We start from the raw sequence: 25,125 nt of genomic DNA, 5'->3' as shown, positions 1-25,125 counted from the left end.
AAAATATTGGTACCACACTGTGGTACTGCGTGCTACGAGCATGACACCACTGCTTCTCATCATCATACATCATCACATTCCGGCCAATCACTTTTGGCGTCCTCACTTTTCTGTCCTCACTTTTTATCCTCACATTCTGTGCTCAGCCAATCAAATCATCGCTATGGGGTACACACTGTGACAAAAGCACATTATTTATGTCATTCTACTTTATTGTTCTGTACGTGTTATTTATTTTGAAAGGATAAATGTAACATGTGAAATGACTGATATTATTAATATTTCCTATTCATGAGAAAGGTAACGGGTCTGTCACATGGGTGGGTGACACGCCACTGGTGTCGCCACCCAAGGTTACTTCTAGAGGAAGTGACACACGGGGGAAAGGGGGGAATCACAAATGCAGTGTAGGCCTACACGGTTGGAGAAGAGGAGCTCCAGGCGCCAGACAACTTTTGAACAGGAGTAAAGTTTAAGCATAGTGTCTGCAGACAATACTAAGGACAGTCGTGCCCATCGGGAGAAGCAACGAGCTTGGCTCTGCACCGTAGGATTATCGACCGTTTGGAAGCAGTTGCCGGCGTGCGGGCTGTCGGACAAAGACGTCGCTTACCGGTGAGATCGTTTCAAACGTGTGCCTTGTTGGAGTTGAAGCTTTGAGGGGTACCCCGTTCGCGTTTTCTTTTGGACCGCCTTGAGCGGAAGGACTTTACGTTTGTTGGATCAAAGGAACTATAATAGACTGTATAGGGCGCACGGCCCGAACGTCCACTATTTCGTGTGGAGAGAACTTTGGGACTGATTTGGGACGGGAGGGGGGAATTGAGAGTAATTGATTGTTGGTTTACGTTTGTTTTCCTGTTTCTTGTATTTAGTAGGGAGAGAGACAGGGACAGACGTCTTTTGTGAAGTGTCTAGTTTTGAGTACCTTGCCTTTGTTGTTTTGACAGCTGCGTTTTGAGCGTCTCTATATAAAGACTCAGATTACAACCCTACGATCCTGTTGTTTTTTTTCCTTAGTTAATGATTTGCCTGGTATAGTAAAGGGCGATTGTTACAACACAAACACACAAAGCTGGGCATAGGAGGGGCTAACAACAACCCTCAAAAAGAAGGTTGTCTGTAGTCAAGCTCATGTACTTCCTATGATGATATAAGTGGGATAACAGAAGTGGGAGTGAGAAAGCACTGTGTTAGTGTTACAGAGCTGTCTGCATGACAGAAAGTTAAGTTCACGTTTGCACGCACGCACGCACGCACGCACGCACGCACGCACGCACACAAAAGTGTGTCTCCCTCAACCAAGCAAATCTGGTATTCGCATGGGTCATAATGAAACACTTGTCCCCTTGGCAAACAGACTTTAGTGACAATCAGATTTCAAGCGGAATGAAAAAAACACTGATCCTGTAAAATTGGTTCATGCGCTGTTGATTTGCACAACACATGTGGGCTTTAGCTTGTTTCCAAATAAGACAACCTCAGAAAGATTATGCTGATTTAATGCTTAGAAAAGAGAGAAATGTGCTGGATTTCAACGAGAGCTGGAACTGCCTTTAAAAGGGCATGCGCCCCTGGACCCTGGTATGGTTGTTATTTCAGGAAAGCACTGGTACTGTTTACAATTTCCTAAAAGAGCTACTATTGAAAAAGGGGAAGCCCACAAAAGCCGGTGGGGGTTGTGATTTGAAAGGCTCTGCACTGGACATCCCAGACCACGTGACGACTGACCGGAGACTAGCACAGCACTTGCCCTCAACTTAGCTTGGCGTCTCTCTGGGATTTGAAAGGCAATTTCTAAGCACACTTTCCCCTTGGGGGCTTTAGTGTGATATGCAGACTATTACAAAAAGCATGGGTTTTCATGAGAGGAGCGACAAGGCACATGGGAGCTACTGATCTCCTCATGATGTTTACTCAAAACAAGTTCTGTGTGTGTCAACTTAAAGAGCCAGGGGAAAGAGAATTGTGATCTGCTCTGGAGTTCTACTATGAATGAAGAAAAAACATTTTCAAAAATAGCAGATCGACAAGCTCACACAACATTGCGGTTGTGAATCAGCTATTTTCTAAGAATTTGGCATGTCATTAGAGGCCAAAATGTTCAAAAAGGTTCCAAATGTTCTGTAAAATAAAATAGGGCCTAAGTGGTTAACACGGCATCATCACATTCTCATGCCATCCAATAAGCAAGAAATGAATGAAGTGAATTCCCATTCCTTGGCATAAAATAGTCTTCTAATCTAATGTGATATGATATAATAATACAATCTATTGATGGTCATGAATGTGCCTCAATTAAGAGGATGTGTCAGAGCAGCCAGTCTCTTTCTTCCACAGTCAGATTAAAGCATTCTTCACCACTTCCCTTTCCCAGCTTCCTGAGCCCTATGAAACACTCACATGTGGTGCGTTTCCTGCCCTTTTCTTTATTTTTTTTCACATGGACTCCACCCTCTCTCAACCCACAAGTGACAAACAAGTATATAATAGCACAGAGCGAGATGAACTTTAACAGCAACTCACAAAGATAGCTAATAAATACATCTACAGAGTGAATAGGAGCTAGCTATGCGATATATTAGGTACCAATACAAAGGTTGATGAACAGTACGTGGCAACCTTTGGTGCAGTGGTTTGGGGGGGCTTTGTCAGAGTAGCCATACCTGTCGGTGTCCCTTTTGTGCCCATATATGGAGATCTCTCTGCCATTATTTTGGGCCTATTGGTTGGATCGGCGATTATGGACAACTGGATATCCATTATGCTCATACTGTATGGACATACAGTTGGAGGCCATCGATATTGTCCTTTTCTTTTTGCTGAGGTTTGCGTGATCTGCGCAAAACCCCTTTTGGTGTTTTAAACATTGTTATAATTTAGCTATTGAAAAATAGCAGATCTACAAGCTCATAGCGCGCCACCGAGTGGCGCGCTACGAGCTTGTAGGCCTGCTATTTTTGAAAAATCGTGAAAATATTTATTTCAGAAAACTGGAGGATTTAGAAGAATTTTTTTTTAAATTTTGAGGTCAGGCCTAAATGGGTCAAATGATAAGGGACAATATCGGTGGCACCCAACTGTATGGGATGGATATGCGGGTGGGTCTATGCTGAACTAGCCTATGAACTATAATGCCCTGTGGTCCATGTACCAAAGCTGCCAAAGGTTTCAAATGCCTCCCTAATACCATGGCATGTACAGTGAAGCAGACCTGTGTGCTCCTGTCAAGAGAACAAAGGTGACGTCACGTGTCACATTTCATAGCTGCTCACAGCGTGATTCAGATGCCAGGGCATCCTGTAATGGATTACTTTGCTAATTGCTAAACATGACAACATGAATAAACGTGGGGCCCCGGGCCCGGCTTTACAGATAGGAAATAATGCCTATGTCGCATGTTTGCACCACTTAAGCCTAATGCCTGATACTTTGTTGCGCGCCGTGTCGATCACCAAAAACAGCTGATCTACGAGCTCACAGTGCGTCGCAGAGCAAAGCATTGTGAGCTTGTAGATCGGCCATTTTCGGTGAGCGACACCGGCCCGCAACTACATATAAATAACCCTTTAAGGCTACGTCTTTACTTTTGAGCAATTGTGCTTCGTCAACATATTGATTGACAAAGTGGGAAGTCAGTCGATATGGGATACAGTAGTGTACTGTGGAGTGCAACTGAACAGAAAGAGATCCAACTAGACTCCACTGCACATTAGCCTTCTACTTCAACAAGGCATCCCATGGCCATGTTGTCTGGCATCCCATGGCCATGTTGTCTTAATGAAGACAACATTGCTTAAGTGGGCCTGAACTGTCCATTCACTGTCCATCTACTTTAATTGCTTAGTAAATGCCTATTGTGATTACAATCATTAAGGTCTGATTAAATTACTCTGAGTTAATTAGAAATTACACACACTCTCAGCATGAAAGCAGAAGCTATTCAAGAGTCTGACAGAAATGTGACATGCTAAAGTTGAGGCCACGCACGCACAGATTTCTTTTGGTCGGTGAGGATTCGACGTCGAGAGTATCACAAACTTGGGTTTCTTTATACGTATGGGAATTATTGAAACTCCCCTGTTTAATCGTGGATGAAATTGGTTTTGTATGCTGGATTGTTTTTTTGTTTTTTTTCTGGAGGCCTTTCGTGACATAACTTAGAGTCAACTAATGATCAGTGAGCCTAAAGAAGATGAACCAAGACAAGTGGAAATGAAGTGAAACTATAATCAACAGCCTGTGCACCAAAACAGCATTAAAAAGCCATCAGCAGTCAGTTGGAAAACAGCACTGGTATTGGTGCTGGATTCAGTGACAGAACAAAAACATGATACACCATGTATAGCTAAATGCCACCCATGGGTCTAACAACAGTCACCTGTCTATGTACTTGAAAATCACATGCACAACAGCTACAGTCTCACATGAACTATCAATCACATGCATGCACATTTGAATCATTAAGGTACAGGTTGGGAGGATAAAAGACACTTCGTTATTGGTATTTTGGGGTCAATAGTAAGAGAAAGGCCCAGGGTTGCAGAGTCACCCTTTAGTAGCTAACGTACCATGCAGTGTTTTTTTCTGAGTGTGTTTAGATACCGATTTTAGGAGCGTACTAGACCACACTGGCACTGCCTACAACCTGCAAGACAACGTGAGCTCTGTGCGTAACTGTACTGTAGTCCTTGTGCTCTTAAGAGGGGCATACCTGTTACCTGTTCCGGGTCTTTTTTCCCATAGCTCTGTTTGAACTGGAACTGAACACATAGGGTATTTCCAGTTATGATAAGTGTTTCAAGATCAAATCTGCTGCTGGTGGGTCAAACACACACTGTATGGGAGAAAGGAACAGGAAGGGGTATGCCACAGTTAGAATGCGCCAGAGGTTTTAAAAAGAATGGTGCTAGAGTGCCAGCAGATATGGCAGATTTTACTCTGAAAAGCCCCACCTTCCGTTCCCCCCCAAAACCGGGAGGCATAATACTTCCATTCTTACCTCGCGCTGGTCACGCTAAAGTCTCTCTAGAAGCAGTAATATTTCGAACAAGAGGCATGCTGAAGTTAGAAATGAAAACAGAACATTGCCCATCTGATCAAAACCATGGAGAGTTCCCTAGATTAGGAGATACGAGCCATTCTTTTCGAGCCGCAAACAAGGAAGTGAATGGCAGTGCACATGCGCGAATCAACAAGGAGTACATTGCAAAAGGAGAGGACAACCAATTATTTATTTTTATCGGATATATATATATATTTTTTTTAATCAATAAACAACAATGACGTCCAAGGCACCCCATTGTTTTTATATAAAAGACATGTATACACGTCCAAGGCCAGAATTGTGGTAAGAGCACCAGGACTACAGTTACGCACACATCTGCATCAGTAGCCATTACCAATGATATCAGGCACGTCTGTTGTGTAACAGACGTGCCTGATATCATTGTCTCCACCAGGCCGAAGGCATGGGGAGAGAGTATGTTTTGCACTCCGTCCGTCCGTCCGTCCGTCCGTCCGTCCGTCCGTCCGTCCGTCTGTGATCAGCTAATCTCCGGCACCGTTAACCCTGTCGATGCCAAATTCTGCACACACACTCCCTGGATGCCAACGATGAACCTCTGCCCCAAAGTTTCCAGAACGGCCTGTTATAGCGCCACCAGGAGGCCGCTTTGTGCAAAACAAGTTTTTGGACAGTACACCTACAGATTTTGTCCAAACATCACGCAAATTGGTACACAGTCTCTCTAGAGCCATTCAACGAAACGGGTCTTTCAGATTTCTCAGACTCCATCCTGATTGGCTAAGATTGGCTTCCAAAGCAAGCAGGAGTGCTCAGTTTCAAACAAAATGCTGCAAATCATGAACACATCGTGTGATTTCCGTGAAATTGTGCACACACATTCCCACTAGGCCGAGGAAGAAATGCCACATGAACATTTTCAACTCAGCCTCATGGTGGCGCTATAACTGGCAGAAAAGTGTTTTTACCTCTAACTGCACGGATCTGTGGATAACTTTGTATGCCAACTCCCTAGAGGCCAAGGAAAAACCTTTGCCTGGAATTTTTCACATCTGCTCTTTATAGCGCCACCAGGAGGCCGACATATGTAAAACACATTTTCTAATATTACTCCTTCAGATGTTGTCCAAATTTCACGCAAATCGGTATACATGCTCTCCATAGTCATGTGATCAAGACGGGTTTGTTTGATTTCTCATAATCCACCCTCATTGGCTACGATTGGCTTCTAAACTTTTCAGGAGTAGCCCGCTTTGTACCCATTTTGTACAAATCGCCGATTGTCCGATTGTGGTGAAACTGCATGCATATTCCCACTAGGCTTTGGAAGAAATGCCACTTGACAGTTTTCAAATCAGCCTCATGGTGGCGCTACAACAGGCCAAGCCACGTCACACACACGCACGCATGTACGCACGCGCACACACACACGTTTATATTGCTCCAAAACATTTTGCCAAACATCACACTCACACTCCTATCCTCCTGGTGGAGACCTGTGCCCAGAAGGGCACTTTTTGTAGTTGGCTACTGATGCAGATGTGTGGCTGGCCCCTAAAAGTAACTTTTTATGGTACATGATGTAAGGCGACCATTGAGCAATGCAGCTGCAGCTAATAGGTGTGTATAGTGTCAATGTGCATTTGACAGTCACATCTAAATCTAAAATATTACTTTATTTGCAGCAGCTGCATTACTTGTAACCTGCCATGTACTTAATCTGCTGCAGTTTTTTAAATGAACTGAAAAAACAAACAATAAACTCAGCATAGGGTTTCATGCCTCTGTAAGTCTTTTTTTTTAAAGAAATTGAATCCTGTGTGTTCATGTACAGTATACATGAACATGTATTATAATTACAGACATATCTCTTCATATAATTGGTCCTCACTAATGTTCATGATAAAACACCACCATTTTTTCCTATTCCTATTTCAGTCTGTGTCTCATAGGAGGGCTTTGGGCAGTTCTGACACCCGTCCACCAGTGACATCATCATTAGGCAGATTTTCTTTAAACAAGATTTGTTTTAAAATATATTTAGATTTTTATTATCGTGAGAACGATGGCTTCAACTTTTGCATTGCAACTTTTCAGGAAAAGAAAGCCTGCCGTTTCTATTAGCTTGGATTCACCATCGATGATGTCACTGGTGGACGGGTTTCTGAACTGCCCACAGCCTTCCTATGAGACACAGACCGAGTAGAAAACAATGGTGGTATTTTATCATGAACATTAGTTAGGACCAATTATAGGAAGAGAAGTTGAAAAGTGGTAAAGTGGTCCTTTAATTACATAAAGAGTAAAGACCCACTCTACGATGCCTATTGCATCATGTTGGCCTGTAAGGGGGTATTCTAAACACTGAACAGCACATGACCTACTGTACAGTATGTACCTACAGTACATTAGTTCAAATTGGAAACAAATTCACCTTGAATGATCAGAGAAACTATTTTAACTTTGCTCACTTGGAAATTATTCTAATTTGAGCTCAGTTGTCAAATTTGAAATACTAGGCGCAATGCCCTTGACAACACTTACTGTAATCGTCATTTGGGATATGTCATCACATTCTGAAGGAATGTTTTACACTGGTATGCATGAGGGAGATCATCTCTCCTCACTCAGTGAAACCGGATCCACTGAATTCCTTTGAAAACAACTGCATTCCATATGCCCAGTGTACTATTTTTAGGGGGACTCCACTTCCTAAATGCTTTGACAACTTAAAACAAGGACATTCTGAGATGACCACCTTACAGTTGAGGCGGAAGCAACTCAGAATGTTTGAAAGTCCACTAAACTTTTAAATGCTCTTGAGCATTAGCGAAATGTCCTTGGCTGTGCCGTGTATCCACATTCTAGGTCCACTGCACAAACAGTGCCACGGTGATGTAATACTGCACTCATTAAACAAACATGTGGCTTTCACAGTTTCACCTCTCAGGGCTGGCGTAACAACATTTTCCCAGACCACACTGTGGCCCCTGGCCAGTGCCTGCCAATGCCCGTCACTTGAGAGGCTGACGATGTTCCATGCTATAGACTTGGAATGGCTCACTGCCTCTCTCAATGCCCAAAGCAAGTGAATACCTTCACTTTAACTGAACCCCATCATCCCCTATGCTGGCCTGCATCCACACAAATGACACTGCACCAGTTGTAGGCCCATAAATGGAAAAGACTGAACGGCAAAGTCATACAATTGAAGTCAAAGAGATTTTCTTGTCAGATGATGACGTACTGTAATGATCTCATTGTGACCAAATTGCGAGAGCATGGAGTTGCATTTGTGTAGTCGTTTTGCTGTTTCAGAAAGATTGTGAGGGTTGTGCTATAGATTAAGCATGCACATTCTTTCCTTACATCTCTGCAAACTAAAGTTCCAGCTACACCTCAGAGGAGCTAAAAACAAAAAGGACATGTCATGTCATAGCTCCACCCAGACATGAAAAATGTCTTCCTCCCTCGCATTCAGTGCTGTCTGAGGGCTTTTGAGCCAGGCTTCCTTTGCCTGGGTCTGTAGTATGTGTTCTGATTGAGCAACAGGGAACATGTCTGGCCCTGAGAACTCTTAAAGGAACAGGAAGGCAGTGAGCTCACAGAGGAAGATGACATCAGCACTGAGCTAGTCAGTAGAGCAGTTTAGAGCGTCGCAGTCCCGCCCCCTTTCATGACGACACCAGGCCCAGGAAATAATTCCCAATGCATTTTTCCCCATAGACATTTCGAAAAGTATTTATTTAAAGACATTTTAAGCGTCGTACAAAGCGAGTTGTGACAAATCATGACAACAAACAAAATATTTTGGACCAAACAAATAATTACAAAGAAGAAAAACAAAAAAAATTGTAACCTGCCGTTTTTTTTCTTCTAATTATTTGTTCCGTCCAATTTTTTTGGTTTATTGTCATGATTTGTCACAACTCGAGTTGGCTTTGTCCGACGCAAAAGGTCTTTAACCCATTTTGAGCGGGAACCCCTTTTGGTGGTTACATACATTACGTTATAATTTAGCTATTGAAAAATAGCAGATCTACAAGCTCATAGCACGGCACTGCTATTTTTGAAAAATCGTTAAAATGTGCCTCAAATCTTTCAGAAAATTGTAAAATTTCGACGTCAGGCCTGAATGGGTTAAATAAATTAGTTTTGAAATGTCTATGGGAAAAATGCATTCGGAATTATTTCCTGGGCCTGGCGACGCTCTATTGGGGTGCATGTTTAAACATGAGGGGTGGTGGCTAAAGGTAGCCTGGTTAATAAACCAGACCGAATCAGCCGTTGGCAAAAAAAAGTTGCCTACCAGCGGATTACGGTCTGGCGAGGCTCAGTAGCACGCCTCTTTCCTACAGCAGAGAACAGGTCGGACCAATCGGGACACGGTATGCAATATAGGCGGGCTTTGGTACAGTGACGTTCAATGCTTGAGACCTTTGACTGACAGTAGCTCTGACCAATTGCGTCAAAGAGAAAATGTTCCCCGGGAAATGAAATCCAAGTGGAGCCAGCCCAGACTGATATACCGCGACAGTGTTGTGTGATATTAGTCTGGCTTATTAGCCAGGCTAGGCTAAAGGACCGGACCAGGTGTTACATGGAGTTGTTACACTGGGGTTTTAGGGCAGCAATCTCTGCCATACTTTCCCTTACCTTAACCATGCTGGAACACGTACCAGTGATTACAACTTGTAGCCTCAGGCTCTCACTGCTGTCTTACTCATGTGTCTGTCTTATAAATGTGAATCAGAGAGAGGGCAGAGGTTTGAAGGAAGGGTCACTTGGTTTTGCTGACACTGGTCTTAGTGGTCAGTCCCAGTAGAGTACACAGAGCTCAGTGTATACAAGTCCATCAAGTCTTTGCCTGAGGCGAAGAGACGTTTGCATTCCTAAAGCTCAATGAAGCATGATAGCCAACGGTACTACAAGCCCCACCCTGCGCAGGAAATATTAGTAATTGGCTCTCAGTTGTAGCCTGAAGTGGATTTGGAAGGGCATGAAGCATGCCATCATAGCTGGCGATATATATTTTCCATTTAATCACACCGTAACAGATTTAGTTTAAAATTTTACAGTAACTCCTGACTTTTGTCTCATCAATAATAACACATTATTATACAAAACTCTTTTACCAGTACTACAGAGCAGGAAATCAGCCTTCAGTTAAACTATGTTTGGCGTCAATGTCACCCATCAGCAGCCAATCATTGACTCAGCTCTGAACTCGGTAGAATCTGCACCTGGCTCGCTGATAACAAACTATCTTTACACCTGGGAAAAACTGAATCCATTCTCTTTGGCTCTATTAGTAATCTCAGCAAGGCAAATGGCTTCTTGGTTAGAGTGGGTGACAATGTTATCACACGTAAAGATGAAATTACCTACCTAGGTTCCATCCTGGAGGCTAATCTTTCCGGTGATAAAATGGCCACCAACGTAATCAAAAAAGTCAACCATAGAACAAGATTCCTCTACAGGATCTCCTCACTGGTCAACAAAAACACCTTGAAGACCTTAACAGGAGCCCTTGTACAGGGTTTCTTTGACTATGCATGCACCTCCTGGTACCACAGCACCTCAAAGGCCCTTAAAACCAGGCTCCAGACTTCCCAAAACAAACTGGTCAGGCTCCTACTTGATCTAGCCCCCCGAACCCACCTCACCCCTGCCCACTTCGACAGGCTGGAATGGCTTAGGGTCGACGACAGAGTACAGCAACTTGCAATGGGTCTGGTCCACAAGATTCGATACACCACCAAGATACCCATGTACCTGTCTAGATACTTCCTTAATGTTAACGAAGTCCACACCCACAACACCAGAGGGAGTGCAACGAACCATGTACAACCCAGATTCGGCACAAACAAGGGACTAAATTCTTTTCGCTCCTATGCCACCAAAATGTGGAACGCCCTACCAACTGTCATTAAGACATGCGAATCCCTTGACTCCTTCAAAACCGCTCTCAAAGGGCACCTACGGATGGCTGCAATTCGAAACTGGCCCCCGTAAAATCTGAATCCCCCCCCCGCCCCCCCCTTTTTTCCCCTCACTGTATATATTTCTTTTCCCTTTTTACCTCCTTTTTGATGAATTCCTGTTCTGTCTATAGAAGTGTCTATTTGTACGTCTCTAAATGTTTTGATGATTTGAACATGGTGGACCCTGTTGGAAACAAGTGTAATGCTTAATTGGGTCGTCCACTCACAGTTAACAGCCTTTGTATTGAGTTTGTGCTTGAAATGTACTGTAATTCTGCAAACTGTTAATAAATTCTTCAATCAATCAACGCCCGCGCGTGCGTTTTTTAAAATAGGACTGGACCTAAATTAAACGCATGCGCGGGGGTAAACGTGCGCGTTTTGTGCGCGAAAAGCCTGGTGTAGCTTGGCCGTTAGTGGCATTGCCACCTGAAATATGCTGCGGTCTTCAAACAAGGAAAGGGAGTAAAGGTGGTCCGCATGATCGCATGGAAATCCTCTGGTTGTAGAAAGACTAATTTGTGCACCAGAAGCACTTTCATGCACACAGTGATGGAGCTCAGCATTCCCTTTTTAGATCCCACCAGGGACCGTTAAAAAGCTGGTGACCACACTGTGACAAACAACGAGCCATAATACACAACTGTGCTTAACTCTCACATTAACCAAAGTAATGTACAGATGAAAATGTAACTCGGAATAACGGAAATCTTTTACCAATGGCAACTAGTAATGAACTCTACTATGTAGAGCAACTAGTAATGAACTCTATGTAGAGCAGAGTTGTTGGAGACACAACTAGTAATGAACTCTACTATGTAGAGCAGAGTTGTTGGAGACACAACTAGTAATGAACTCTACTATGTAGAGCAGAGTTGTTGGAGACACAACTAGTAATGAACTCTACTATGTAGAGCAGAGTTGTTGGAGACACAACTAGTAATGAACTCTACTATGTAGAGCAGAGTTGTTGGAGACACAACTAGTAATGAACTCTACTATGTAGAGCAGAGTTGTTGGAGACACAGGAGTGATGATGTGATTGTCAGTCTAGTAATGAACTCTACTATGTAGAGCAGAGTTGTTGGAGACACAGTAGTAATGAACTCTACTATGTAGAGCAGAGTTGTTGGAGACACAGGAGTGATGATGTGATTGTCAAAGGGACCCCCTTCCCTCCTAGATCTGTGGTGATGTAATTTCCTGTCTAAGGAATGCCATGCACTAAAATACCTCACTGACATCTGAGCTCATAAGAGTGTCTCAATCTTCAAACTATGAGGTAATAACGGCTCAGTCCTAAGACAGACTTTGCTCAGTGTGAACTGTGTGATGACAGATATCAGTCAGCTGTGTCCTTCAATAGTTGAGCAGTTGAAATGAATAACCATAATACCATATATGTCCATAATGTATTCTGACCCCTCCCCGAAAAGGCCTATCTGTCCTGACCCCTTATGCATCATTTATACATTATTGATAATTAGTATGGACTTATATGGGTTATTCGTCTCAACTGCACAGTTAACCACTTGAAACCTAGTGTCCATCCATATTTCTGGGGCCATCATTTCAGCTAAAATATATGTCATTATATGTAAACTTATATTTTCTACTTCCAAAATTCTAAATCTGAGAAAACACAGAGAAGTTTGCAAATTCGCTAGTTTGGTTATCTTTTAAATGCAGAAGGTCGTAAGTGGTTCCGTTATTAGATTAGGTCATGTCAATAGAGATGACACACGTAACTGTCAAATCATAAACCACAGTGATATCAGTTCACTCAATGGGACAGAAAGTAACTGAAATCCCCTCTTATCTCACATACTTGGAAGTGAAACAATGAACTCAAATTGTAACAAGAACGCCAGTGTAAAACATCACAGGGACCCCTTAGCATTATTGACCCATTAAGACCTGAGGCCAATTCTACTATAAATAATTTTTTTCTTACATTTTTTATGCCACGATTTTATCACCCGGTGCCAATTGCCTAAACTGTAATCCTGGGCGCTACTCTCCCTCTGCCAACCTGGGGAGAGCCGCGAACTGAGCTCATCAAAAAATATTTTGATATTATATTTTCTCACCCCTAACGAGGAGAACATGCAAACTCCTCACAGAAAGGACCTTTCGTCAACCCCACCTAGGGTGTTGGTGCTGATGACGTGGAGGAGAGAAGAGAACACGCCCCCAGCACCCACAGCTTTCCCGGCGGGAATCAAACCCGGGACCTTCTAGCTGTGAGGCGACAGCACTGCAGACTGTGCCACCATGACCTGCTGCATCATGTGCCTGCTAAAGCAGTACTTCTCAAACGTTTCCATGTCAAGGACCCACATACATATTGATATACTGTATATATTTGGCCACGGACTGGTGGACATAATCTGAAAATGCTTCGTCCTGCCGACCCCAGAAGAGAAGTTTTGTGTTTTTAAGAAAATGCAAAAGTATTCAAACTTTTTCCAACACTTAGAAAATGTACAAGCTCGCCATGAGCTTGTAAATCTGCTATTTTTGAATAAGAAATGCAAAGAAATGTAATGACACAGGTGCTTTCCAGGTTAACGGATAAAGTGGTATACAGGTTTATACAACGTGGTCTGGGTGAATGCTTTCAAACGCACATCACTGAATGAAACACTAGCTCACTCCAATCCAATGAACTGTCGTTCTGCAACTAAGTACTAGCCTAGGCTACATTAAATAGTCATGGAAGGCAGAGGAGCCCCATCTGGGGCTATCAAGAGACATCAATAGCTATTTGACGTTGCAGTGTTGCTCCACACAGTGATGTACTGTACTGTACAACAACATGTTACATGTGTTGTGTTCATCTCCCTGGGGAGTAAACAGTGAAGTGCTGAGAGAGAGTGATTCTCTACTTGTCTTGATAGAGCACCAACGTCTGAAGTCATTTACGCATCCGACCTGGGTGACGTTTATCTTCTTCTTCCACATTCTAAATTCCCATAGACGTGTTTACTTTAGTTTAAAATCGCATCATATAAGAACTGTGTTCACCCAAAAAAAGAAGAAAAAAAAAAGAGCACAGCTGACTCATATAGATATGAAAGATCAACTGATGGCGAGAAAACGCTAATGTTACCGCCGCCGAATTAATAACATTTTCTCTATAAACAGACTGTATCAAGTATGAGTGACTATCTATCAAAATAGCCTAATACAGAGCCACCTCCCTAACAATAGCACCGGGACAATTAGTTGTAATTTTGTACCACAATTCTTATATGAGATGATTTTATGATGACCCAATGTTATTCTCCATAGAGAAATTACTTCTGTGACCCAGGGGATGAATGAGTGACGTCAGGACTTCAGTTCTATATTTTTGGTAGCTATGGTGAAAAAAATATAGCAGATCTACGAGCTCACAACCTTGTACATCGGCTATGTTTTACCATAAAGTATAAAATAGGGCTGCGATTAAAACCCACAAAAAAGATAGCATTTTTTATATAGCCATAACTAAAAATACATTGCATGGATGCACCTGGGACGTATCCTCAGTGATGTTTCCTGAGGTCAACGGGGTTTCGTGTCTACCAACATCATACCCCTCACTCAGGCGACCCAGATGGGGTTGATCAAATCCCGACTTACGTCCCAGTAGCTACCCTCGATCAGTCCATCAGGGAATGAGCAAGGCCACACAATCCGTTGCTCCGGAACTACTCTGCCGGGACTGGGAGAACCAAATTCTGGCGCATGGAAGGACTAGGCTCTGTGGGTTGACTCCTGTCCGGGCCCCTCCTACGTCTCACCAGGTCCACTCCTGCTCAGGACGTTGCACCAGACTCCCAACACCAGGCACTCCATTCAGGAGTGGTGGATTATAATGGCCCTCCTAAAGGCCTCACAGAGGTTTGTTGGGCTTCCTCCTCACGGAGGACACAGGCTGGGGCGCTAACCCATACTGCTCACCCGGGTGCCGTCTACATTCCGGCTGTCACCCGTCTCTCCGGTGGTCACCAGACTATACCTGGTTGTCACATAGTCTATTCCTATGAGTCACTATAAATAGAATAACTATAACTAAAAATACATCGCATGGATGCACCTGGGACGTATCCTCAGTGATGTTTCCTGAGGTCAACAGGGTTTCGGGTCTACCAACATCATACCTACCAATACCATATCACAATATCCAAAATCGCAGTCCTGTGCAATATCTAGTTTCACATCACAATATCGATAATGAATATAATGATACACTGCACTATACTTCCTAGCCCCTTTCAGCACCCTCGGTTACCTTTTCTGAATTTTGGTCCCTCATCGGTTATTCCACTCTCCATAGGACGCAGATTTACCTACTCTCTGTTCACGGAGACCTGCTCGGTCGCTTGAGTGTTGGTGAGATGTTTCAAAGATGCATACAACAGCTTTAGGAGACCGCAGCAACGTGTGCGAGAAGACATGCAGCAAAGGCCGTCGGGATCGGGAGTCGAACCCGCGGAACACTGATAAGGATTACCAGCCAAGGTGCCTGGACCACTGAGCCATGGCCCAGGCTGCCGTTAAGTATTTTTACTTTTTTTTTAAAGTTTTGGCTTCTCTGAAATTCTCTCTTCCTCACTTCCCATGTCCAGCCTCTCACGACACAACAGCATTATAAACATCCTGCATGTATGCGGTCGGCCAATCAGAGGCAGTAACTAGGACGTGCAGCTAGCCAGTCTCGGTGCGGGAGGCGGTACAATGGGAAGTCAACAAGGAAGTCAAGGAAGAGAGAAGTTCAGCGAAGAATAAATTCAAACGGCAACTCCGATTAGCGCCTTTTCGCACACATTTCTGCGGTCTCCTAAAGCTGTTGTATGCATCTTTGAAACATCTCACCAACACTCAAGCGACCGAGCAGGTCTTCGTGAACAGAGGTCAATCTAAACCTATGGAGAGTAGAATAACCGATGAGGGACCCTAGGGTAACGCCGTCCAAAATTCAGAAAAGGTAACCGAGGGTGCCGATAGGGGCTATATACTTCCCTCACTTCAATAATACGCATTAAAACCGGGTAAAGCACCTGTGTCATTTAAGATGTTTGTGTTGGCTATTCAAAAATAGCATATATTCAAGCTCACAGTCCATCATGCTGCAATTTTTGAACTTTTTTGAAAGTGTGAAAACTACTGATTTAGAAGGCATTTGTAGAATCGTCCTCATCAGGTCTTAATGGGTTAAACTTGCTGCCAGAAAACACTAAGCACATTCACTAATATGCTTAGTGTAGAAATGCTGCTACTGAACAGACATCATCATGATGATAGTTTAACCATTGCATGCCTGCCTGTCTGACTGGCTGTACAACAAAGTAGAATGTGACTTTGTCATCATGTCTGTTATGGTAACAACTACTAAACAGTGCAAACCAGTCCAACTCCAAAACACCTACCAGCTTTTTGTTTTTACCCTCGTCCTCGTTGGACTTCTTCTTAGATGGTTTATTCGGGTCCTCTCCTCCGCCACTGGCCTGGTCCATTTTGGGTTTTAGTTGTAGTTCCGCTCAAAGAATTAAAAGTTGTGTAAAAACAAAACTTTATAGGGAATAAACAACTCCCACCCGGCACGTTTGCCAACACTTGGATAAAAAAAAAGCAGCCAATGTTAAGTTTTCTCAAAAGCCATTCCGTTAAAAGTAGTGTTTAAAAAAATGATTTAAAAGTTGAGTGCTCTTTTAAAAACTCCTTTAGTTGTATCCAGTTAGGGCGGAGGTGTGGTAGTTCAGCTGTAGGCTCACTGGGAAGACGCTCTGAAAGGAACCAGAACACGTGTTAATAATATTAATAATAGAAATCAATGTAATCAATAAGCCTCACCAGCAGCCGCGTCTCCTAGGCTGCACAGCGCACACGCGTTTGTTTATCTCGTTTGGGATTCTCAGCACGTGTTTTCCCACAATACACTAATTAGTATGCAGACACATTCCAAATGAACACAACACAAGTCAAATTAAGCAGAGGGACAATAGCATATTGTATACTAGATATGAAGATTTGTAGCCGCTCTGTAGCGCAAACAATGTTTACAATATAGGAGGGGGGAAACATGTTTTGGAAACAAACTAGCAGGGTGTGTGGTGGAGCAGCCTAAAAAACTAACCGATACGATACTTGGACGACAATGTAACAATAATAGTCTGAGAGCTGTCAACGTGCATCACCGAAGCATCATTCAGCAGCCACCACACCAGCACAGCCACCATTCACATTATTTATTTAAAAAAAAAACATGTTTAAAAAAATGAAACTAAATAAATCACCGTTGTTCTCTCTCTCTGCTTGGGGGGCTACTTTACATTATACTGTGTGCATCATTATGTCCTGCCAACCAACTGAACCCCCTGTAAACAAGACACCTTATCACCGGGGGTGATATTTATTTCACCGCCACAATATCAGACCACCCGCCACCATACACAACAGACGCCATTAAATATAATGTAATAATTAAATAACCTGTCAAAGAAAACTCACAAAAAATCCCAGAGCTTACCATGGTCGCAACCAAACGTGAAAGCCAGGCCCCACCGTAAGGCCCGCCCACCGCGGAATGCGCGGAACGCGATTGGCCCCGGCGACGGCGTCGGCGCGGGAGATTCCGACAGCCATTGGTCACGTCGCGTGGCAGTCGAGGGGTCGACTAGACCGACGCCGAGGAGGAGGAGGAGGCTGTTGTGTCACACGCCGCTCCCTCTCACAGCAACTGCATGATGATGATGCGATGTACAGTCACAACTGATCTGTAAGCAGCATCACACATCAAGCATGAGAGAGTGAGAGGGAGACACAACGGCGCAGTACCGCGCCCCCATTGTCCCAATTTTGTTTACTGTTTACCATACACACACACACACACACACACACACGCACACACACACACACATACACACACACACACACACACACACACACACACACACACACACACACACATATATATATATATATATATATATATATATATATATATATATATATATAGGTATTTCATTCAAGTTGTTACAGTCTGCAGGTGACATCTTTCACATGCAGTCGATGGAATAAAGATAGGCCTTGTGCTATTTTCTATCCTGAATACTGTAGGCTTACAGTTTGTACAGTATAAACCTCTTTGGTAACACTTGTATGCATCCTATTCTATAATCTGCATAGAACACTGTCAGCAATTATAAATTAGTTCTAAGAACTCATAAATACTCATAATGTACTATACTATATATACTATTAATCATAATGATATCATTATATGATATATGATTATATATGATATGATGACAATAATCATGATGACACATGAAGCATTCTATGACTTATAACGGGCGCCCACACTTTTATGACGTGAGAGCTATACTTTCAAAATGATCAGCTCAACAAGATCTACCCACCATTGCTGAAAATAGTTTAAATATGTACCTGAGGGGGCTTTAGAACAGCGGCGCTGGCATTAGGCCTATAGGACAAAATGCACTTGGAATGGGGAATAGAGGGGGAGATCAAAATCTAATAGGGGGTTTTTGTATTTGTTTGTGCACAGCAACTCTGTTGAAAACAAAATATTGCATTGTTAGTTTGAGCTTACAGGCCCCTTTTGTCAATCAATCAAGTCACCTTTAACTCAAGTGGCAGATTGCAAAAATAGTTTTTTATATATTTAAATGAAATATTCTTTAGGGACATGTCCTGTGATCTACTGGTAGATCGCAATCTACCTTTTGGGCACCCCTGACTTATAAGGTCAAGTATTAACGTATAATCTTCTTATTATAACACTGTATAATTACAGGTATAAGCACTCATAAGCACTCATAATGTAATCATAACACATATAAAGCCTCTTATAATTACTATTGCGATCACGTATCGTAATACTAATCGTAATATTTGGCGAGGATCATGGTGTTTTATAATTCTCATACTTGATACATTATATTGATTGATTATAATACTTGACTGTAGGAGCCATAGTGTGATTTGTATGCCTTTAGTCTCATGTGCTATAGTATAATTGACTACGGTATGTCACTTTAATGGCCCTGCACAGTGCACAGGTGGTGGGCGTGTTCACTGGGTCTGGGGCGCTGCCACACTGATATCATGGCGTTTACCTGTCACTAGAGTAATGGAAGTTGGACAGAGAGAGGGGATGAGCGTGGGAGAACACAATTTCTGTTGACGGCCTTGAACGCACTTTCACCTTTACATCCACGTTTAGGTATATAGCTAAAGCCTGGGAACAGTTGTAACCTTTAAGTGTGGTCAGTGAATAAATGGTCAAACTTACAGCTGGAGTGGACCTGAATTCATTGCGTGCCCATTTTAGTTCTCATGTTTAGCTCCTCGCGGCAGCCTTTTAAACCACTGCAATATTGACCTTATGTCATTATAGACTGCTTTATAACGTGTCGTGATTATTGTTATAAAGCACTATGAGTATGTATGAGTTATTGTAAATATAATTATAGTATTATTCAAAATGTGAAGTACAAAAAAAATTCAAAATGTGAAGTACAAAGAAATGTCAAAATGTGAAGTCCAAAGAAATGTCAAAATGTGAAGACGAAAAATCGATTTTAATTTCATGAATCAAAGTATATCGAAATGAAAACAGCAACATTGATTATGTATATCATATCGTTTTGCAATGCAAATAATCGGTATCAAATCGTTTTGCTATGCAAATAATCGATTGTATCAATACTACATTTTTGTGCATGGTATTTAGCAATTTTTAGAAGATAAAAGAAAGAGGGGATTAATTACTTTAAATGACTTTAAAATAATGTCAATGTATGTTAAATATTTACTGTATCAATTTCAAATCATTGAATCGGATCGGATCGCCATAATGAACCATAATGTATCGTATCGTCAACCATGTATCGTGATACGTATCGTATCGCTGTTACAATGTATCGTTACACCCCTAGTATTATAAGCAGATTATAACACAGGATGCAAATGTTGGTACCATATTGATATTTCTAAAGAATGACCTGATGTTAACCAGTAGTATACAGTTGGAGGCCATCAATATTGTCCTTTTCTTTTTGCTGAGGTTTGCGTGATCTGCGCAAAACCCCTTTTGGTGTTTTAAACATTATGTTATAATTTAGCTATTGAAAAATAGCAGATCTACAAGCTCATAGCGCGCCACCGAGTGGCGCGCTACGAGCTTGTAGGTCTGCTATTTTTGAAAAATCGTGAAAATATTTATTTCAGAAAACTGGAGGATTTAGAAGGATTTATTTTAAATTTTGAGGTCAGGCCAAAATGGGTCAAATGATAAGGGACAATATCGGTGGCACCCAACTGTAATAGTGCAGCAACTTGGCATGAAAACACCATCTGGACACACATTGCATGAGCATCAGGGTTCCCCTCAGCAGCACTAGTGTCTGTACTGTAATTCATAGAATCTGTGTGTGCGTTTCCGGTGCCAAATGAGACAATTCAGACAGATATATGTGTCTGCCTGCCACGGGTCTGAAAAAGAGGCAGAATAATTCTCAGTGTGTGTTTGGGAGATTGTATGCATCGGTATCGCTGAGTCGCCAACACAAACCGTGGGCTTCAGTGTCACATCAAGTTTATGCTGCTAAGCCAGTGAAGTCCCTGATTGGCTAACCCAACCCGTCGGCCTAAATGTTTTGAATCACGGTTGGGCCACACAGCCAAAAATTCCATCGTTCCTGACAGGGATGGCCCCAAATAGGCCAGTGTTGTCCTGTCTGTCCTTACGTCCGTCCGTCCCGGGGCATAATTAGGGCGGCGTTCAACCCAACATGGTGTCCCATATGGTGCACAGTGCCAAGTGGCAATTCGGTAGGACCAACAGTTTCCAAGAACCAGCAAAACCACAAATGTCTCTCTGCATGGTCCAAGTGGGACGTGGGAGAGATGATATTGCAGTTTGTTTATTTCTATTAGACAAGGATTCATAAATAACGTCTGTCTGTCTGTCTGTCTGTCTGTCTGTCTGTCTGTCTGTCTGTCTGTCTGTCTGTCTGTCTGTCTGTCTGTCTGTCTGTCTGTCTGTCTGTCTGCCTGCCTGCCTGCCTGCCTGCCTGCCTGCCTGCCTGTCTCAGGCATAACTATAGGAACCGCCTAACCGATCGCCTCGTTGTTCGTATACAGCGACCCTCCAACTTATGCTGTTTTTGTGTTCGGCAACTCACAACTCACGGCCCGTCCTGGTGAAGATCACCCTGTAACATGTAGCCCACTATGCTGAGAGGATCACCCATTGACAAGCTACACCGTCAAATCCTCAGTGTTGATTTAACTGTGTTCAAATGGCGCTTATAGACAGTCCATTATGGGTCCTTCATGATGCTGTCATTTGCAAATGGTTTCCATTTCCACATTGTTGTTCGATGGTCTTGTAAATTGGTATTGTCCTATGTTTCATGTGACGTCTTGACCAGAACCCATTCCTGTACGTCCTACACGCTGGCTTTTGAGTTGTGATGCATGTCAGTATGTGCTGTGTAAACAATGTAAGCTGTCAATGTGTCTCTGCACCTCTGACACCAAGGGGAATTTGGCATCATGTTTTGCACTTGAAGTTAAAGAGCTTTTGTTTTAGAAAGATATTGTTCCAGTCACTGTACCATTTAATTGCTTTTAAGTCTTTGTGCTTGTTGCGATGTCAGACAATATAGTGTCAGCAGCGTTAGCTATACAGAACCATGCTTTAGATGCATAATTATACCAAAGGTTTTGAGACAATTTCTTAAAGGATAGCAAGACACTCTCTCTCTAGGTCGTCCTCAGACGGGCTTGCTCATATATTGTATTTTTAAACTGTTGTATTTAGTGCATATCTCTTTACTAAACACATTAAACACAGGGTACACTGAGGGAGAATTGTGCTCAAGTGCAAAATGTTATCAATAGTCAGATGGGGTGGTGAAATTATAAAATTAAACAAATGCAACTGGGGGAGCAAACCCTGCCCACATCCTAACCCAACACAACACCTTACGGCCGGGCTCCACCGGGCGCGTCAGCGTCGCGTCTCCGCCCTGGCGTAACCATAACGCCAGGGCTCCACCGGACGCGTTGCGTCTCCGTCGCGTGCGTCAAAAAACGCACCGGTTCAATTTGAATGCACGCGTCGCGTCTCCGTCAACGCAACGCAACGCGGGCAGTGGAGCCACCCTTCATTGATTAAAAAGGGAACATTCCCTGACGGTGACGGAGACGCGACACTGACGCGACGCTGACGCGCCCGGTGGAGCCCGGCCGTAACCCTAGGGTAGTCAGATTCCCTGACACCAGGGCTCCACCGGGCGCGTCAGCGTCGCGTCTCCGTCACCGTCAGGGAATGTTCCCTTTTGAATCAATGAAGGGTGGCTCCACTGCCCGCGTTGCGTTGCGTTTTTTGACGCACACGACGGAGACGCAACGCGTCCGGTGGAGCCCTGGCGTGAGACATTCAGTGTAATGAGTATTGAGTACTTGCCAATACCTTTGTACTTTCACTCAGGTAGGCCTACATTTTGAATACCAGACTTTTACTTGTAACAGACTATTCCTACATTGTAGAACATCTCAGTACTTCTTCCACCACCACGCCGGCCCTGTCTCTTGTCCCGGCACCATAAGCATATAACCTATTTCTAGCATATATTTCTATGTTATATGCTTACTTGACTTCGTGTTTGATCCATAGCCACCCATAGCCACTATGTCCATAGCCACTATATTGAGTCTGGTTGTTTATTTCAGCGGCCAGTTTATAGTTTAGTTCAGTGCACACTTCTTTGAAAGACATCCGGTCCCTACTGTACTGTTTAGTGTGAGTCCAGCTGCTTGAAAGCTCTTCCAAACTGTAAAACTAGGTCATTCTCTTTCCCATCTGCCATAGCTGGGCTCATCTCTGCACCCACTATATTCTGTTGGTTATTTTTTCCACATAAACAAGGTGATTAATTTAACTACTACGTCACTGCAGCTGCTGTAATAAGGTAAACAAAACAATATTAGTGTGGAAATGGGTTGATGGAAGAGAGGCTTTGGTGTGAAATATGTGGTAACGTACTTATAAAGGATGCGATGATAAAATGTGATGATGACAGCACAAAGAGATAGGACAGTCCACAATGGACATCTTGTGCTGCATATTGCTCTGCCATAAATCCAGTGTACAGACATTGGGATAGCTGTTACTTTGATATTGCTTTCTTCTCTTCATCTTGGCAGCTATTGGGACCAACATCCACTTGCCAGGTCTATAATTAAATAAATTCGGCTCTGGATGTGAGACATCATTTCCCCATGAGTCACTCTGTCTCCTTGAAATGAATGACCAAAGCCCTGAAATATATAGATCCTCCCTGATAAAGATAAGTGCCTAATGACTATCCCATTCACAGTAGCTGGATATGTTGGATGTGATTCTATGGCATCAGCAGAAAGGCTTGGTCTGCCTTGTTACAAGTATTATGCTGAACTGGTAGGACTTTGCTGGAAATAAAAGCAAATAAAAGCATCATCACAATTATCTAAAAGCTGATGGCTGTACCGGTTGTGGAGCCTGGCATTATGTTTTTGTGTATGCAATCGCTCTGGCACACACAGAGAACAGCTTTCTCTATAGGGGTAACTGGGGATGGTAAAACATAGTAATTGCAGTTAATTCCTCTCAAGCCCTGCATCTTTGCAAACACCATTCTGGTATTCTACAATTCTCTTTCATTGCATATTTCTGTACTTTAGCCAAGGAGCCTCTACTGAACCTCCCAGCATGCCTTTCACTGAACGAGAAAAACTGTGTGTGTGTGTGTGTGTGTGTGTGTGTGTGTGTGTGTGTGTGTGTGTGTGTGCGTGCGTGCGCGCGCGCGCGCGTGCGTGCGTGCGTGCGTGCATGCGTGCGTGCAGACTAGAGTAGCCAATTATCCTCCCCCCCCCCCCCCCCTTTTCTTCCAATTTTGTCGTTACGCCAATTAACCCGCCCCACACATTTGCACTTGTTATGTGGAGCCATTCCCATCACATTACAGCCTCTCAGGGCTCATACTGATAAAGAATGAAGAGATATAAAGCCGGATTTATACGTCAGTTGCGACACCGGCGCACAACAAATTATAAATCCCAAGCACGAGCCTGCAGCAGGCATCAACTGTAGTAAGCTCTGTATTTAGACCTACAGTAAGAGATGAAAGGGAAATGACTCGTAAATTATTCATAGCCCACCCACTGTACTGCAAGGCAGGCACCGGTCTCATCTCTAGTCTGGCAGAGCTCATCCACCACGGCAGGAGGGCAACTCAGGGCAAACTTTCAGCCGTCTCCCTGCCACGACCCAACTCGAGTCAATCGCATGCACACATCACATCGTTTTTTATTTGGATATGCTTTGAAGAAAGTGTGCCCCGTGTAAATAATCACCACCGCCACACCACACTGTTATTTGGTCTAGTTCTGCAGTGCATTGAAGTCTCAAGACTTCTCTGAGAAAGCAGATGCATCTTTATGCATCTGCTTTACCAATGTAATGTTTGTTAGTATAATACAAAGTTCCTGGTTTAATGCCTATAGAGTGAATGGATATCGTGGTGCAATTGAAATACTTTATATAAACATGATCAACAGATGTACCTGCTGAATGAATCTGATAAGGCGGATTTGAACAGTTACAGATAGTATGTGGTCTCTGTGGACCCTGCTCTAAAGTAACAACACCCCCAGAAGCCTGCATCACTTCTGTCATAGACATAATCATTCAATTCAAATAATACAGCAAAAATAACTGCAAGGAAGGTCACGTGCCTCTGTGCCTTTACTTGTGTGTTGTCTTTCTTCTGCAGATGAGCCACCACCTGCTCTGCAGACACACCTGCATGTGTGCAGTAGCCAGTGCTTCTCAACCATTTCAGGGCCATAACCCCTCAAAATAATCATATCTGAACCGGGAACCCCGAAACAGGGGTTATTAATATGTCCGTACATGGACAAATGTGTCCTTAATTGGCAAGACTTGGCCTTGTCTGTAACAAAGTTTAATTGTATTTCACACTATTATTCTTATTTTGATCATAAGACCCAGTTACTGAATGTCAGACTACAGGTTTCTTCTGAATATGTATG

General features: G+C 43.1%; 1 protein-coding gene across 1 annotated transcript in view; it reads right to left on the bottom strand.

Annotated features, from left to right (window-relative positions):
- Positions 1–17,635, bottom strand: part of diaph2 (diaphanous-related formin 2) — a gene marked incomplete at its 3' end in the record, with an annotated part of 255,964 nt that extends 238,329 nt beyond the window's left edge. Inside the window, exons 1-2 of the mRNA XM_079497475.1 lie at positions 17,528–17,635; positions 16,428–16,784 (exon numbers count right to left, since the gene is read on the bottom strand). Coding sequence (XP_079353601.1) covers positions 16,428–16,514 — 87 coding nt within the window. The 5' untranslated portion in view covers positions 16,515–16,784; positions 17,528–17,635. The remainder of the gene's footprint in view (positions 1–16,427; positions 16,785–17,527) is intronic.
- Between the last annotated feature and the right edge of the window lie 7,490 nt (positions 17,636–25,125).

This window comes from Electrona antarctica (genome assembly GCF_951216825.1).
Source record: "Electrona antarctica genome assembly, chromosome: 1".
Taxonomy (NCBI): domain Eukaryota; kingdom Metazoa; phylum Chordata; class Actinopteri; order Myctophiformes; family Myctophidae; genus Electrona; species Electrona antarctica.
Note: the sequence above shows the minus strand (reverse complement) of the source record. Positions and strands in the feature narration are given on the sequence as shown.